Source organism: Salarias fasciatus, chromosome 13 (assembly GCF_902148845.1).
Source record: "Salarias fasciatus chromosome 13, fSalaFa1.1, whole genome shotgun sequence".
NCBI classification, from domain to species: Eukaryota; Metazoa; Chordata; class Actinopteri; order Blenniiformes; family Blenniidae; genus Salarias; species Salarias fasciatus.
Window position 1 is genome coordinate 19,921,511 of NC_043757.1, and position 17,186 is coordinate 19,938,696.

Here is a 17,186-nt window from a genome sequence, read left to right on the forward strand (position 1 = left end):
AATGCTTAATATTAAATATGATGCACTTTATATTGTTTAAAAAAACAATGTTGGTTTAAAACTGATACATTGTTGCCAACTCTCCAGCCAGGAAAGTTCCAAATGACCTCATCATCCAATTTGCATAGCTGCTCATTTGCATATCTGTGTCGAATTAGATGACGTCATTCAAAACGATACATTGTTGCTAAATACCCAGTCAGGAAAGTTCTAAATGACGTCATCATACAGAATGAGGGACCCATATGGTGCTTAGTGTGTCACGTGATATGACAGAGATACAGCCATAGAGTCCTAATCCTGAAAAAGCAGCTTCTAAATAGAAGCACAGACATCTATTGACATACATCTAATGTGTTTTATTATTCTTTTACAAATGTAGAAATGTTATCTGCAGTGGCGAATCAAATTTGCTGGTGTCTTGTCTCATATTACCGCACAGTAACATTTGAATAGTTTGGATTAATGTAGTATTTCCTGTTTGTAATTTATTCTGTCAAAGTGTCCATTTATTTCATTAATCATATATGCAGTTCCATAATAAATAATGGAGCATCTCTTCTTTGACAAATTTAAATACGTTTTTTAAAGCAATTCAGTAATTACTTTACCTAGTAATTACTTTTAAAATATTACAACGCAGTTACAAACTCAATTATTTTTTTGAAGAAATAACTAGTAACGACAACTAATTTTAAAATTAACTTACCCAACACAGTTCATCAGCTTATTAAACTACAATTATTTCATGAAATCCCTGTTTAACTTCAACTCATGACATTACAATGGCTCAACCGATCATTTTTAATCACATAATTTTGAATGATTGACAAAAGTGCACACACCTATATATATACATATATATGCCCATTATTCTCAAATTTCTCTCGTACATTTACTTTTCATAGTTACTGATGATTAATAGATCACTGTACTGACTTGATTATTGAGAAACAAAACATCTTATTAAAATAAATGAAGTTTTCGTCTGTATTCTGTGTCTCCAAGGAATGGCATACCATACCGCACATGTATAGAGACTTTCCTCCTCGATTTGGGGTTGCAGAGGAAGCTGGGCGGTCTCATTCTTCATGGGTGGAGTTCACATGTCAGGAAATGTGACAACAGAAGGCTGAAAAAATGTCTCTGCTCTCATGAGGCTGCTTTCACCGGATTTCCAAACACACCAAACTCTGCCGCCATGGAGGAGAAGGTATGAACGCGACCGGCGCGGAGGTACGTTTATCAGCTCCTTGTTCTGGACGGAAACAGATTTGGTTCTGAAAACTTTTCCTCTGTAAACTCGTAGATTCGCCGCCAGCGTGTAAAACTCAGTAAACGTCTGACAGACCGCGACTGTGCAGCTCCTGAAGTGACTAATATGACTGGAATAACATTTGTCCGTCGCCATCTTTGCGTAATTAGCGGTTTTTTTATTGTGTTACCAAGACAACAGAAGAGGTGATGCTACGTCACTGCACGTCTCTATTCTTCAATTCACTCTCGCGCGTTGACGTCCTCTTTTCTTTAATCCGTTCATAATACTGTATTGCACTAACTTCATACAAATACCATTTATATCATGTATATCATACCACCATCACCATGCCCATAGTGTCCATGGGAAAAGTGGTCAGCTACTTCTTCCAAATGCCATTTTTCATCATAATATGTAGTTTTACTGCTTATATTTTCAATAGAGGAACTATTTTGTTTCCGTGTGGATAAGTCTACTGTCATCTTGAGTTTGATGTACAGACTTCAACTGTGATAGACAATCCTCCATCATAGAGCAAACACAGGGAGACTGACCTGCGGGCAATTCATAATCACCAGTTAACCACAAATGCATGGTTTTTACACTGCAGGAGGGAGGCAGAAAAAAAACACACAAGAAGACCATGCACACTGCAAATGAAGGCCTCCAAGAATGTAGTCGAACCACGACCTCACAATGAGGGGAGCTCAATCAATGTTTATTTTAAAAAAAAAAGTATCATTTTAATTACTGACACGCATGTGATTTCTTATGTATGTATTTACTACATGTGCTTGAACTAAATCAGTGTGGAAATGTTTTCCTAGACAGTGTTGGCTCAGATGCTGAAACTCCATCTTCGATACATACTATGTTGCACATTTTTTTTATCTTACAGCACAAATTACATCACTATTTCCATATGTGTCGAGTTTGCAAGTAGTCAATATACTTCTCGTTTCATGCATAAAAGGAATTACAGATGTCTTTGAGGACATATCTTATAATGGGAATTACAATTCAGACATATTTTTTCTTTACTTTAATTGAAAAAAAAAACTTTACACATTGAATAAAGCAGAGTTCATCGTCTCAAGTCAACTCAAAACAGTGAGATTCTTGGAAGATTAAAACTCAGTTTATGTTTTTGTGGTCTGTAACATTCTTCAGCAATTTTACATGAGCCGCATTTCTGGCCTTGAGTCTGGCAGCGTGTTTGTTTTGATGGACAAATGTTGTAAGTGTTGGAAAATGTCCCAGTGAGTAAGTCATGGGAAGTTTCCCCGGCTCTCTGGCTTTACATACCCCACGATTACTGCTCTCATTTAGGAGCCTCAGCCTTTAAGAGAACAGTTCATTGTCTCATGACGCTCGAGTCAGATAATAATACAAATACACTTCCTTTTGCTTCTTGCACTTTGCATGTCAGAGGAAGTTTCTCTGGGTGTTTTATTTTAAGCAATGTTAAGGTGATACTGTAATTCAGTCCATCGTCACAAAACATTCCAAATCAACAGTTTTCCTTCTGATCTTACAATAATAATTTTCAGTGTTATAAGTGAGAAGAAAATCTAGACTATTAGTCATAAATTGTGTTTTCAAACACCACACATGGTTAAATTCTGCCACTCTGGGAACATAAGCAGCAGGCTTATGTAATTTCCTCCTTTGCATTGCAATGCTTGTTAGCCGTCTGTGACGTTCAGGAAGGATTATAATACAGTGCAAGTATTTTCCGCATTGCAGAATGTTATTAAAACTTAATTGAACAAATTGTAAGAACACTGCTGTTTTTCACTGTTTTTTGGGTAAATGTCAGCAGGATGTACGGGTTAGGAGACACAATATGTGGTCGCTAAATATGGTTATCAGAAGGGCGATGTTCTTCCAAAGAGCTCAATGTTCCTTCCTCTTATGTTGCAAAGTCCGATACTGGACTAGTGCGTCACTGCCTCTATATTTAGAGGTACAAACGGAGCTTTTTCCCCTTGTTGGGTGGAGCGCTTTATAAGAATAACTGAATTGGTTATAGATATTATGATAGGAAACACTTTTATCATTTGTTTTTTCTCATGATTTTTATTCACCCAAAACTACTTTCATTTTTTGTCCTTTTCTTTTAGGGTCAGAGCTGCGGCTGCTGGGATGTTCACTCAATCCTTGAATGCCTCTGGTGAAAACTAGCTGAAGATGCAGGGGGCGATTGCACGAGTGTGCATGGTGGTGGCCGCTGCCATATTGAACCACCCCTTGCTCTTTCCTCAAGAAAACGTCACCATCCCAGAGCAGGACGACGAGCTGATGGCTCGGATGCGGGAGCATGAGGAGAGGCTGGAGATGGAGCAGGCCAAGCTGGAGAAAGAGCTATCTGAGCTGGACTCAAAGCAGGAAGAAACCAGCTGGGATGAAGGTTATAGCTGGTACTTCTGGAGCACGCTGTCTTTTCTCATATTTTTCACGATTGAGATGTGCAGGGTGGATTTTGCTGAAACGGAAATCCGGCCAGTGGAGGATGAGGACGTATTTTCAGAAAATGGATCAATCACTTCCAAGACGATGGTGCTGGATAAGGACATCCTGAGCAACTTCTGTGACAAATGCACCTACACCTCGGCCCACGAAAACTGGAGAGTGAGGGAGTTTGCCGAGGGTTTTGCGGACGACTTGCTGGAGTCCCTCAGAAGTGTGTGCGACCGCGAGATGGACATGGAAGTCGGGGACTTTGTTGGGATTGGAAGCATGTTTGAGTCTTGGACGGTGTGCAAGCCCCTCACGTGTGACCTGATAGTGCCTTTTTCCCCTCCTTTCCCGCACTCCTTTCAGTACGAGCTGTGGTGCAGCCCAGCCAGTGACGTACCTCCAGACATGGAGGGCTGTGGCAGGATCAAGGTGACCAGGTTCGGGGAGGGTGAGGAGGGATGTCTGTGCGGATCTGCCAACCTGGGTGAGGACATGCTTTGTCTGTTGCACAGCAAGAATGACTCAGTCAAAGTGAACCACACCCCTGAGGAGCTGCTGTGCTCAAAGAACACTCATTTCTTAGCCAAAGACCAAGTCATGAAGTGGTTTCAGATCTCTATAACCAAAGCGTGGGGACGGATTTCCCACAAGTACGACTTTGATGTCAACTTTCGCAACCTGGATGCTGCAGGTGCTCTGAAAGTCCGATTCCGTTCCGGGAAAGTCATTGTGTTGAACATCATCCCCGTGGTGCAGCTGGAGGGCACCGATGCTTTTTTTGTCTCACACTTTCCCTCACAGTGTGACGCCTGCCCAGACCCACACTGGCCTCTCTCGTTTGCCATGTACGAGAGGAATTTGCTCAAATATTTTGCCAAGCGCCTACCCCAACATTCCTGTCATTTGCACTGCCTCCAGATTGCCACTTTCTTACACAGGAAGCAGTCCCGGCTCACGGGGGAAACTGCCCTGACGAACTACCACCTGAAGACTGCTTTGCTGCACTTGCTGCTGAGCAGCAGGCCCTGTGCATGGGGCGCAGAGAACATGGAGCACAGGCTGCGGGACGTGCTGGGCTTCGTGCAGAGGAGTCTGCTGGAGAAAAGACTCAACCATGTTCTCATTGGAAATGGCAAAGTGCCAGAAGAAATCGGCGTTCCCAAGATGATTCGCAAAGCGGGGCCCGTGAATCTGTTCAGGTCTCTGGTGTTGCAGAGGGATCTTTACACAGCAACCATCAGGCATTTTCAGGAGATGTTGAGGAATGCATCTGTACTCATCCAAGAGTACACACCTCACTTATCAAATGGTGGATTACACCAAGACATAGGGGAGTGCTAGGCATACTAATTTTATTTTTTCCTTTTAATGTTACTCAGTGTTATAAAGTTACTTAAAAAAAAAAAAAACGACACAAAAATAAGTTGTGACTGGAAATACGTGGTTTACTGTGGATTTTTTTTCTACATCCGCAGATGTACTATATTCACATTACAACTTAAAGTCTATTATATTTATTTTGATATTTGTAACACCTGAGCATCTTAATAGTGTCTTGACAAGGGTGAAATACACTCAGTAGACTGTGTTGCTTTTGAAGTCATATTTCCTAAAGACAGACACCCCCTGCTGGTGAAAACAAGCAACCACAAGCAAATGGGAATCTTTTACAAAATATATTTTCATTAATAAAAGAGATGATAGTTTTGTCATTGTGTTTTCTAATTTTTTACCTCTCAGATTTTGACTGTATTAAAGAGATAACCAACCGAGGACCCCCAGTTTGTTAAAAGGGAAGACCTCATATATCTATAATGCAACTTTATATGTATTGTAGCTCAAAAAGGCAATACAGATTTAGAGATACATGCAGTTTTTATTTCATGTCATGTTCTTGAAATACATCATTGAAATGACCGAGTCAGAAATGGACCTGGTTCAAATTACAGAAATGTCTATTTTCCTTCATGACAAACCACCATTTGTGTGACCAATAAAAGAAACTTTCACTCTACAAAAGTTAACATCTATTGTATCAATGGTATAAAAATACCTGATGACGTTTAACAAATATAAATTGGCAGGATTTTTTCCCCCTGAAGGCTTCAAATGGTTGGAAAAAAAGAATGAAAATGACTCCTGAGAAAGAAAATAGGTAAATAAATTGAGGCTTGACAATTTGAAATATCAATTTTTAAATGAAAATCATCATTAAAGCTCAAGAAGGCAGCTGAACCGTGTAGGGCCAACTGCATGGGTGTGTTGTCAGTCACACTGTGGCCCACTGTGGGAAGGACGGCAACTCTACAGGCCGATGTCGTAGTTAGGTTTGCCAGCAACGTAGCTCTCGTAGAAAATCTTGTGGTTTTCCAAACTGTGTGCGGTGGCTTTGACAGCTGGATCCTCCAACATGCGCTCGATCCACTTCTTCAGCTCAGGTGCGCTGTCCACACATCTGCAAAGACAAAGAATCACAGTATGAACACACCGGAGCTTGTAAAAAAACTTTGGTGAACCAAATGGTTTGTGAACATTTGAAGTGAAAGTTCAAGCTGCCTATTCTCCAGCAGGTTACATCACCTCTCCTGGAGGATTGCAAGTCATCTTTACAAGCTTTCACCATGTCAGATGCTATAAAATAATATTGGGCAAGATTTTCTTATCATGATGATAATTCACTGAATTTCCTGCTATATATTTTACATATCTGACTTTTATATGGCATCTAATATTTGCTCAACTCAGATGACAATCAAGCGACTTAATAAATAAAACATATTTATTGTGAAATGACCTCAAAGCTTATTTGTATCTTAAACTCACTGTTTCACGTCGAAGACCTCCAGCCTCTCAAACCATGGCCATATCATGTAGTCGATCATTGTGATGGAGTCGCCACCAAAGAACTTTGTCTTCTTCTTAGTGAGGACCTGAAAAAAATAAATTAATTTCTGTTAAATTGAAAAACAGAAACAGATCACATGCATCTTAAAAGAAAATATGGACAGATGTGAAGTAACTTTAAAAACATACCGCATCCAGTTTGGTGAAACTGTCTTTGAGTTCACTGAGCAGCCCTGAGACATCTTCACCTTTCTTCCTCCCCATTGTAATCCTGTAGTAGTAACCTGGTATCTGTAGAAAAAAAGTGACAATGTAAGTGCTTGATGAGGGTAGACAAGCAAAACAGGATCTGGACATTTGGAATGTAACAAACCTTAAATTGCTCCAGCATCATCCTCTGCTGTGCTTTCTCAAGAGGAGTTGGAGGAAGCAACTTCTTCCCGGGGTACACTTCATCCAGGTAGTCACAGGTGATGGGGGACTCAAAGATCACCTCACCAGCAGACGTCTCCAGGGTTGGAACAAGACCCAGAGGATTCTTCTCCAGGAACCAGTCAGGCTTGTCAACCAGGTGGACGTTAACAACTTCATACCTGACACACAAGGGTAGGTGGAAGAAGGTTATTTTATGCAAAAGAAAAAAATCAAGCAAGCTGATAATGTGTTAAAGTGCAAAAAGAAACATTATTTACTTGATTCCTTTAGCAATCAGCACCAATAATGTCCTCTGTGCAAAAGGGCAGAACCTCATGCTGTAGATTCTGATGGTGTCTGCTGGCACTGGACCGGGTGCGGCACTGCCTGATAAGAGAAAATAACATTTATTAATCTTTATCAATATTTTACAGCATTATTAGTAAATCACAATGTCACTGGTTTCATTACATTAAAAATGGCCCAAATTATTACTTTATTGGCGGGTACATTATTGGTTGCTCCACCCTTCTTTTGTTCCTTGACCCTTGGCCCATCTAATAAAGGACTGACTTTAAGACTTTTAGAAAACTGCTCAGATATATTTTATGCAAAAGTGATGAAAGTGAAACAACATATTAACAGATTCAGGACTGTTACTTGTACTCTAAAATAAACTGTTTTGAAAATGTGTTGAGCTGTTTGAATCTCAGACCTTCTGAAAATATTACAATGCTCTCAAACAGTATTCACCATATGAGAGCATTGTCCTACCTGTTATATAAATTACACTTACTTGTATTCTCTCTGTCACGAGTTTTCAAATGTGTACTTTTCCACCCAATTCAAGTAAGTAAAGTATTTTAATAAATCTCTTTTCTCAGATAAAATCACAGAGTGCTGTACAGCACAAGGTAGAAGATATGCAATTCAAGAAAGATTATACTGTGCAAGAAAAATGGTTATCATGATTAAATGGTAAGATTTCAACTTTCAACATCTTCATTGCATTGTGTTTCTATTGGCATCTTGCACATTGTTCCCATGTCTGTTAAATCAGATTTGTCCATGTATTCAGAAGTATTTTCATCCTGAATTACTAATATCATACTAGACTGAATTTGCATCAAGGTCACATTGTCTACAATAAAATCACCTGGACTCTGACCTTACAGGGTTTTTTTTTTTTTTTTTTTTTGCTAACAGTTTTGATGACACCACGTTGACTGCAGTGCCTTTTGCTCTAAAATAAACCAAGGAAGGACTTATAAAACAAGCAGCTGGTAATAGTTAGCAGAACATTACATAATGATAACGTGACAGTCATGTTTAAACAGGCGTCGAATAGCTTCACTGTTCGCAGGACATCGACTCTGATGCAGAGTCACTATGACAATGCAAAAACTCTCCCTTCATTCCTGCCTCAGACACCAAACAAGCCCACATGCAACCTTTTTTTCATTTAAAGGAACTTTTCTGAAAACTGAAAGTAATGCAATCCTCTGAGTAGAAAATGAAACAACATAAACTCAATTTGTATCTCTTAAACAATGCAGACTTTCTCACCTTTAGCGAGACTCTTCTCAGATGGCATGGTCACTCCGTAATAACAGTCAGGGCAGGATAAAAGTGAAATCAATTGCAGATTATCGTGCAGAGAAACCTCAACACTCACATCGCATGACACTTCCTGAGTATTTATTCTGTGCTTCAGTTCCGGGGTGGGCGGGCCCGCTCAAAAATCAGCCAATAGCGTGAGAGACTGGAATTGTGGTTCTCATGGTTATTGCGGTGTCAAGCAGCCGCGCTCCGCGCTTGAGAAGACTGAAGAAAACTTTTTGATGAAATAAAAAATGCAGATATTTAGATTCTTGCCTTAAAATGGACGACATTGGAGGCTTACAAATCAAGTATGAAGTTACTTTATTGGCACGTAGAGGCGGAACTACCGTCTTAATTTTGATACAATTCAGCTTCATGTTTTTTTTTCCGTTTTATGCTCTTCAGGTGGGCTCAGGGCTTCACAGACAAGGCTGTGGACTTTGTGGACAATGAAACAGTGTGTTCCCAGTGTGGTAGTCACATCTGTTTCCTGAACCTGCACACCAAAATACTCAAAGTGTTTCCGAGTCCTGGCAGAGGGGTCAGTGCTCTGACAGCCAGTGGCAACAGTGGAGTTTTTGCTTTCTCCGAACAAAGACTGAGCCCATCCATATTTGTGTGCAGTTTCCCTGAGCTTCAGTTAAAGAATAAGCTCAGAGGTCATAAAATCATCCAGTTGTTCTGACTTAACTCTAGACGTGAAAGATCTTCTCAGTGCTCCTTTGTAAATAAAAAACACACTAAATTGCACCTACAAACACACTCCAGGCTGTAATTCAGTTCACTTCAATTGGTTTTTATTTTTATATAGCACCAATTATACCACAGGTGACTCCACAGGAAGCACAAATTGCAAATCTCAGACTAGGAACAGAAAAATAGGAAGTAAAATCTCAGCTAAAATAAACCCTGTGGTCCACCACAGGTGATACAGACTTCAGGGGACATGCTCTTCTCAGTTGACCACAAAAGTTATTTACAAATGATAACATTAGAGCCAAGCAGTCCTCGATGCTTCCAGTCAGTGGAGTTGGTCATTTAAAATATCATGCTCCACAAAGGTGGAGCTTGCATACATTTTCTTCGTCATTTGTAACACCTGACTGTCTAAATAGGTGAAATACACTCAGTGGGACTGTGTTGCATTTGAAGTCATATTTCCTCTGGACAGAGACCCTCTGCTGGTGAAAACAAGCAGCAACAAGAAGTTATTGAGAAAGATTGCCTTACAGTCAAGTGGTTGCCTAAATGGGAATGTTTTACAAAATACTGATGACTATTTTCAGTAATAAAAGGGATAATACATTTGCTATTATGTCTTGTTATTTTATTCCAATTTTTATAAAAGCAACATCTTCTGTTCATCACTGACCAAAACGCAAGTTCATGTATATTGCAACTCAAACACAAAATACAGATTTAGAAATACATGTATTTTTTATTTTGCATGTCACACTCTTGAAATAGATCACTGACATCACCCCGAGTCAGAAAACTAATTTACCTGGTTCAAGCTATTGAAATGTATATTTTCTTGAATGACAAAACACCATTTGCATGACCAATAAAGAAACTTTCACTCTACAAAAGATAACATCTATTGTATCAATGGTATTAAAAAAATACTCGACGGCATTAAACAAATATAAATTGGCAGGATTTATTCTCTCTGAAATTTTCACATGACAGGAAAAGAATGAATGAAAATGACCCCAAAAGGAAAAAAAGGGAGGTAAATAAATTGAACCTCGATGATTTCATGAAATATCAATTTTTAAATGAAAATCATAATTTAAGCTCAAGAGGGCAGCTGAACCATATAGGGTCGACTTCATGGGTGTGTTGTCAGTCACACTGTGGCCCACTGTGGGAAGGACAGCAGCTCTCTACAGGCCAAGGTCATAGTTGGGCGTGCCATCGAAGACGCCCTTGTAAAAAGCCTTGTAGGTTTCCACACACGGTGTCCAGAGACTTTGACAGTTGGATCCTCCAACATGCGCTCAGTCCACTTCTTCAGCTCAGGTGCGCTGTCCAAACATCTGCAAAGACAAAGAGAGTCACAGGATTAACACACCGGTGCTTGTAAAACAAATTTAAAAAAAAAAGTTGGCTAACCAAAGACTTTGTGAAAATGTCTTGTGAGTGCAAGAAATTAAAAAAAAACAAACAAAAAAAAAAAAAAAAACAAAAACAGGATGACAGGAAAAGGAAGCAGAGAACAATTTTAACAACTTTTCATGTTTGTAAAAGTTTAAGTGCCTCTTCTCTGGCAGGTTACATCGCCTGGACTGGTCTAAGGACTGCAAGTCATCTTTACAAGCTTTTATCATATTAGATGCTATAAAATAATATTGAGAAAGATTTCATTATCATGAGCCAAATCTATAGAATTCCCAGCTATATATTGTATATACCACATTCAAAGTTTTGTTTGTTTTTAAACTCACTGATTCTGGTCGACCACCTCCAGCCTCTCAAACCATGGCCACATCAGGTAGTCGATCATTGTGAGGGAGTCGCCACCAAAGAACTTTGTCTTCTTCTGAGTGAGAACCTGAAAAAAAAAACAAAAAAAAACAAACAGAAAATTATGTTTTACTGAAAAAACAGAAGACATCCAGCTAATAAGAAAATGTGGACAGATGTGAAATAACTTTAAAACCTACTCGATCCAGTTTCATCAGGTTCTCTTTGAGTTCAGCTTCCAGCTCTGAGACATCCTCACTATTCTTTCTCCCCATTGCAATCTTGAAGTAGTAAGATGGTATCTGAAGGAAAAAAAAAGCGATGTGAGTGCTTGATGAGGGTAAGCAAGCAAACAGGATCTGGACATTTGGAATGTAACAAACCTTAGAAAATTGCTCCAGCAGCATCCTCTGCTGCGCTTTCTCTAAAGGAGTTGGAGGAAGCAGTTTCTTCCCGGGGTACACTTCATCCAGGTACTCACAGGTGATGGGGGACTCATAGATCACCTCACCAGCAGACGTCTCCAGGGTTGGAACAAGACCCAGAGGATTCTTCTCCAGGAACCAGTCAGGCTTGTCTCTCAGGTTGATGTTCACAATTTCATGCCTGAGAAACAAGAGTAGGTGCAGAAAAATTAGTTTATGCAATAAATCAAACAAGTTGAGATTGTGTTTAAAGTGCAAAAATAAACATTATTTACTTGATTCCTTTAGCATTCAGCACCAATCTTGCCCTCTGTGCAAAAGGGCAGAACCTCATGCTGTAGATTCTGATGGTGCCTGCTGGCACTGGACCGGGTGCGGCACTGCCTGATAAGAGAAGATAACATTTATTAAAGGGGACATATAATCCTATTTTTCAGTCATGTCATATCGGTCTCAGAAGCCCAAAAACATAGTATTTAAGTTTGTTCCCCCCAAACTCATCCTTTGTTCCTAGTTTCAGCAGTCTAAAAAAATCGCTCTGACGAGTCCTCCTCAGAACAGGCTGTTTCTGAGCCTGCTTCCCGGAATGCACTTGAACACGTCTGTTCACGCCCACTCTCTCAGGATAAGCGGACCAAACTCAAACTCCACCATTCCAGCTTCAGTTTCAGTTTCATGTTCACAAAATGTGGTGCAGCAAGACAGGGAGGAAACAGACAATTTTCAAGTCTGAACATCATAATGAGGCTGCGGCAACACAGAAACTTCTCACAAAGTGAAAAGAGCGTAATGTGTCCCCTTTAATCGTTATCAACATTTTATTACGTTATTGGTAAATCACAATGTTATTGGTTTCATCACATTTAAAATGGCCCAAATTATGTTATTGGCAGGTACATTGGTCATTATTCATTTACTGGTTACCATTACATGGGTGATGACTGACTCCCTTGACAGTCTAATAAATCAACAAAATATGTTTCAGTCAAGACTGGTTTTCCACTTTGTTGTTTTAGCTGAACTGTTTTCCAAAAATGAAACAGCATTTTAACAGATTCAGATTGTATGTCTCGTGCGAAGTCTGATACTGCAACCCTGAGAGATTTGTTTTGAAACTTTGTGAAGTTGTTTGAATCTCAGACCTTATGAAAACATTACAATGCTCTCAAAAGGCAAATAGTGCTCTAGCATATAGTATAAAAGTCAGTTAAACAGTTCTTGGCTCTGTCTCCAGTCTGTGTGCTGTTGACAACCAGTTCAATAAAATTCAGTATCATGATGAAATAGCAGAAAGCCGCCACCTCTGACCCTGGTTATGTAAGGGTTTCTTCCTTCCACAGTCGCTTATGTTTGCTCATGTGGATCTGTTGTATTTTCTCTGTAAAAGTGTCTTGAAATGACTGTTTTAATTGGCGATATAAATAAAGGTTAATTAAATTGAATGAAATAGTAAAAATTCACCTTTTAGCACCTCAATCATTGTGCTTCTGCTGGCATTTTGCACAGTGTTTCCATCTCTTTTGAATCAGATGAGTTCATGTGTTCGAAAGTATTTTCACCCAAACAAGCCCAAGTACAAACCATGCAACGTATTAAAAAAGGATGGGAGAATGTCTTGCAAAACACTTTTCTGAAATACGTAATGCAAGCCTTTGAAACAAAGTTTGAGAAGAAAATGAAGCGACATAAACAAGCGTTGTGACAACTGACAAAGGGCTAGAACGGAGTCTATTTCGGAAACCATGAAAAATGGCAAATAACTCTAAAATGTCAGCTTTAAACAACACGGATTATCTCACCTTTAGCGAGACTCTTCTCAGATGGCATGGTCACTCTGTAATGTCAGTCAGGGCAGGATAAAAGTGAAATCAAGCGCAGATAATCGTGCAGAGAAACCTCAACACTCAAATAACATGACACCTCCTGTTATTTATTCTGTGCTCCAGTTCCGGGGTGGGCGGGCCCGCTCAAAAATTAGCCAATGACGCGAAGGGTTTGAGTTGTGTGGTTACCATGGTTACCGCGGTGCCAAGCAGCTGCGCTTCTCTGCTTGCTTGAGGAGACTGAAAGAAAAGTTCCTGATAAAATAAAAAATTTCAGATAGTCAGATTTTCACCTTAAAATTGACGACATTGGAGGCTTAACAATCATTTATAAAGTTACTTTAATGACTCGTAGAGGCGGAACTACCGTCTTAATAGCAATGCCAAGGTGGGCTCGTGTTTTTCCGTTTTATGCTCTTCAGTTGGCTTCACAGACAAGGCTATGGACTTTGTGGACAATGAAACAGTGTGTCACCAGTGTGGTAGTCACGTCTGTTTCCTCAACCTGCAGACCAAAATACTCGAAGTGTTTCCGAGTCCTGGCTGCCCCGACAGCCAGTGGCAGCACTGGAGTTTTTGCTTTCTCTGGCGTGAGTGTCTAAATGGGTGAAATCCACTCAGTGGGACTGTGTTGCATTTAGAGCCATATTTCCTCTGGACAGACAGATACCCTCTGCTGGTGAAAACAAGCAGCAACAAGAAGTTATGAAGAATGAATACTGAAGCAGTAGCAGAAGTAAGCAGGAATCTTTCACAAAATACTGACGACTACTTTCATTTATAAAAGAGATAATACATTTGCTGTTATGTCTTCTAATTTTATTCAAATTATAAAAAAAGAAACATCTTGTGTTTCATCACTGACCAAATTTATTACTTATTTAGAAATACATGTATTTTTTATTTTCCATGTCACACTCTTGAAAAAGATCATTGATATCACCCTGGGTCAGAAAATTAATTCACCTGGTTCAAACTATATAAATGTATATTTATCAGACAAAACACCATTTGCATGACCAACAAAAGAAACTTTCACTCTACAAAAGATAACATCTATTGTATCAAAAAAAAATATGTGAAGACATTTAAAAAAAATAAACTGGCAGGATTTTTTTTCCCCTGAAACTTTTACATGACAGAAAAAGAATGAATAAAAATGACCCCAAAAGGAAAAAAGGGAGGTAAATAAATTGAACCTTGATGATTTCATGAAATATCAATTTTTAAATGAAAATCATCATTAAAGCTCAAGAGGGCAGCTGAACCATGCAGAGCCGACTTCATGGGTGTGTTGTCTGTCACACTGTGGCCCACTGTGGGAAGGACGACAGCTCTTTACAGGCCGTAGTCGAAGTTGGGTTTGCCCTCCAAGTAGGTGGTGTAGAAAGCCTTGTAGGTGTCCACACTGTGTCCAGAGACTTTGACAGCTGGATCCTCCAACATGCGCTCGGTCCACTTCTTCAGCCCAGGTGTGCTGTCCAAACATCTGCAAAGACGAAGAATCATAGCATTAACACACTGGGGCTTGTAAAAGACGTTGGTGAACCAAAGATTTTGCGAACACTTCTTGTGAATGCAACAAATTAAAAAAAAAAAAAAAAAAAAAAAAAAAAAACAGGACCACAGGTAAAGGAATCATAAAACAATTTCACAACTTCATGTTTGTAAAAGTTTAAGTGCCTCTTCTCCAGCAGGTTACATCACCTGGACCGGTCTTCGTAAGGACTGCAAGTCATCCTTACAAGCTTCCACCATATCAGATGCTACAAAATAATATTGAGTAAGATTTCATTACCACGATTCGAATTTATAGAATTCCCGGCTATATATTGTATATACCACATTCAAAATTTTGTTTGTTTTTAAACTCACTGATTCTGGTCGAACACCTCCAGCCTCTCAAACCATGGCCACATCAGGTAGTCGATCATTGTGAGGGAGTCGCCACCAAAGAACTTGGTCTTCTTCTGAGTGAGAACCTGAAAAAAAAAAAACCCAAAAAACAGAAAATTATGTTGTACTGACAAACAGAAACAGAAGACATCCAGCTAATAAGAAAATGTGAACAGATGTGAAATAACTTTAAAACCTACTCGATCCAGTTTCATCAGGTTCTCTTTGAGTTCAGCTTCCAGCTCTGAGACATCCTCACTATTCTTTTTCCCCATTGGATTTTTGTAGAAGTAACCTGCTATCTGAAGAAAAAAAGCAATAATAATGTGAGTGCTTGATGAGTGTAAGCAAGCAAACAGGATCTTGACATTTGTAACAAAACAAACCTTAGAAAATTGCTCCAGCAGCATCTTCTGCTGTGCTTTCTCGAAATGAGTTGGAGGAAGCAGTTTCTTCCCGGGATACACTTCATCCAGGTACTCACAGGTGATGGGGGACTCGTAGATCACCTCACCAGCAGACGTCTCCAGGGTTGGAACAAGACCCAGAGGATTCTTCTCCAGGAACCAGTCAGGCTTGTCTCTCAGGTGGACGCTCACAATTTCATGCCTGAGAAACAAGGGTAGGTGCAGAAAAATTAGTTTATACAACAAATCAAACAAGTTGAGATTGTGTTTAAATTGCAAAAAGAAACATTATTTACTTGATTCCTTTAGCATTCAGCACCAATCTTGCCCTCTGTGCAAAAGGGCAGAACCTCATGCTGTAGATTCTGATGGTGCCTGCTGGCACTGGACCGGGCGGGGCACTGCCTAACAAGAGAAGATAACATTTATTCATCTTTATCAACATTTTACTACATTATTGGTAAATCACAATGTTATTGGTTTAATTACATTTAAAATGGTCATTATTTCATTATTGGTAACCATTCCATGGGTGATGACTCACCCCCTTGACAGTCTTTAATTAATCCACTGGAATATGTTTCAGTTGAACTGTTTTCCAAAAGTAAAACACAGTAGTTAACAGATTCAGATTTTATGTCTCGTGCTGAGTCTGATACTGCAATTATTGAAAGATTTGTTTGGAAACTCTGTTGTTTGAATCTCAGACCTCATGAAAGCATTACAGTGTTCTCAAAAGGCGAATAGTCCTCGAGCATATAGTATAAAAGTCAGTTCGACTTTATTGGCTCTGTCTCCAGTCTGTGTGCTGTTGACATCCAATTCAAGAAAAGTCAGTATCATGATGAAATGGCAGAAAGCCGCCACCTCTGACCCTGGTTCTGCAAAGGTTTCTTCCTTCCACAGTCGCTTATGGTTTCTCATGTGGATCTGTTCTATATTCTCTGTGAAGGTGTCTTGAAACGACTGTTTTAACTGGTGCACTATCAATAAAGCTTAATTAAATTGAATGAAATAGTAAAATTTCACCTTTCAGCACCTCCTTGCATTGTGGTTCTACTGGCATTTTGCACAGTGTTTCCATCTCTTTTGAATCAGATGAGTTCATGTGTCAATATTATTGGTCTCATCACAAATAAAATGGCCCAAATTATGTTATTGGCATTACTTGATTGCTTTAGCATTCAGCACCAATGTTGCCCTCTGTGCAAAAGGGCAGAACCTCATGCTGTAGATTCTGATGGTGCCTGCTGGCACTGGACCGGGTGCGGCACTGCCTGATAAGAGAAGATAACATTTATTCATCTTTATCAACATTTTACTACATTATTGGTAAATCACAATGTCATTGGATTCATCACATTTAAAATGCCCCAGATTATGTTTTTGGCAGATACATTGGTCATTATTCTATTATTGGTTACCATGGTGATGACTGACAGCCTTGACAGTCTTTAATAAACTGGTCAATATGTTTCAATCGAGACTGGTTTTCCACTTTGTTGTTTTAGTTGAACTGTTTCCCAAAAGTGAAACACAGCATGTTAACAGATTCAGATACCGTCTTAATTTGGATACAATTTGGCTATGC

The 17,186-nt window shown here is 39.5% G+C and overlaps 3 protein-coding genes and 1 pseudogene across 3 annotated transcripts; 1 reads left to right on the top strand and 3 right to left on the bottom strand.

The window, feature by feature from the left end:
* The first annotated feature begins 1,119 nt into the window (after nucleotides 1-1,119).
* Nucleotides 1,120-5,127, top strand: itprip (inositol 1,4,5-trisphosphate receptor interacting protein). The gene is made up of 2 exons (XM_030106746.1): nucleotides 1,120-1,236; nucleotides 3,382-5,127. Exon 2 carries the CDS (start codon nucleotides 3,449-3,451, stop codon nucleotides 5,057-5,059), a length of 1,611 nt encoding a protein of 536 aa, XP_029962606.1. The 5' UTR covers nucleotides 1,120-1,236; nucleotides 3,382-3,448; the 3' UTR covers nucleotides 5,060-5,127.
* A 373-nt stretch (nucleotides 5,128-5,500) lies between these two features.
* Nucleotides 5,501-8,672, bottom strand: LOC115399416 (glutathione S-transferase omega-1-like). Its single transcript, XM_030106750.1, has 6 exons — nucleotides 8,543-8,672; nucleotides 7,255-7,363; nucleotides 6,936-7,155; nucleotides 6,752-6,853; nucleotides 6,542-6,648; nucleotides 5,501-6,173 (listed from the first exon to the last, which is right to left on the bottom strand). The coding sequence occupies exons 1-6, from the start codon at nucleotides 8,568-8,570 to the stop codon at nucleotides 6,023-6,025; spliced, it is 717 nt and encodes a 238-aa protein (XP_029962610.1). The 5' UTR covers nucleotides 8,571-8,672; the 3' UTR covers nucleotides 5,501-6,022.
* A 737-nt stretch (nucleotides 8,673-9,409) lies between these two features.
* On the bottom strand, nucleotides 9,410-13,404 carry LOC115399415 (glutathione S-transferase omega-1-like; annotated as a pseudogene).
* Nucleotides 13,405-14,583: 1,179 nt separating this feature from the next.
* LOC115399500 (glutathione S-transferase omega-1-like) lies at nucleotides 14,584-16,413 on the bottom strand. The gene is made up of 5 exons (XM_030106917.1): nucleotides 15,892-16,413; nucleotides 15,575-15,797; nucleotides 15,389-15,490; nucleotides 15,168-15,274; nucleotides 14,584-14,781 (listed from the first exon to the last, which is right to left on the bottom strand). The coding sequence occupies exons 1-5, from the start codon at nucleotides 16,038-16,040 to the stop codon at nucleotides 14,631-14,633; spliced, it is 732 nt and encodes a 243-aa protein (XP_029962777.1). The 5' UTR covers nucleotides 16,041-16,413; the 3' UTR covers nucleotides 14,584-14,630.
* Nucleotides 16,414-17,186: the final 773 nt, after the last annotated feature.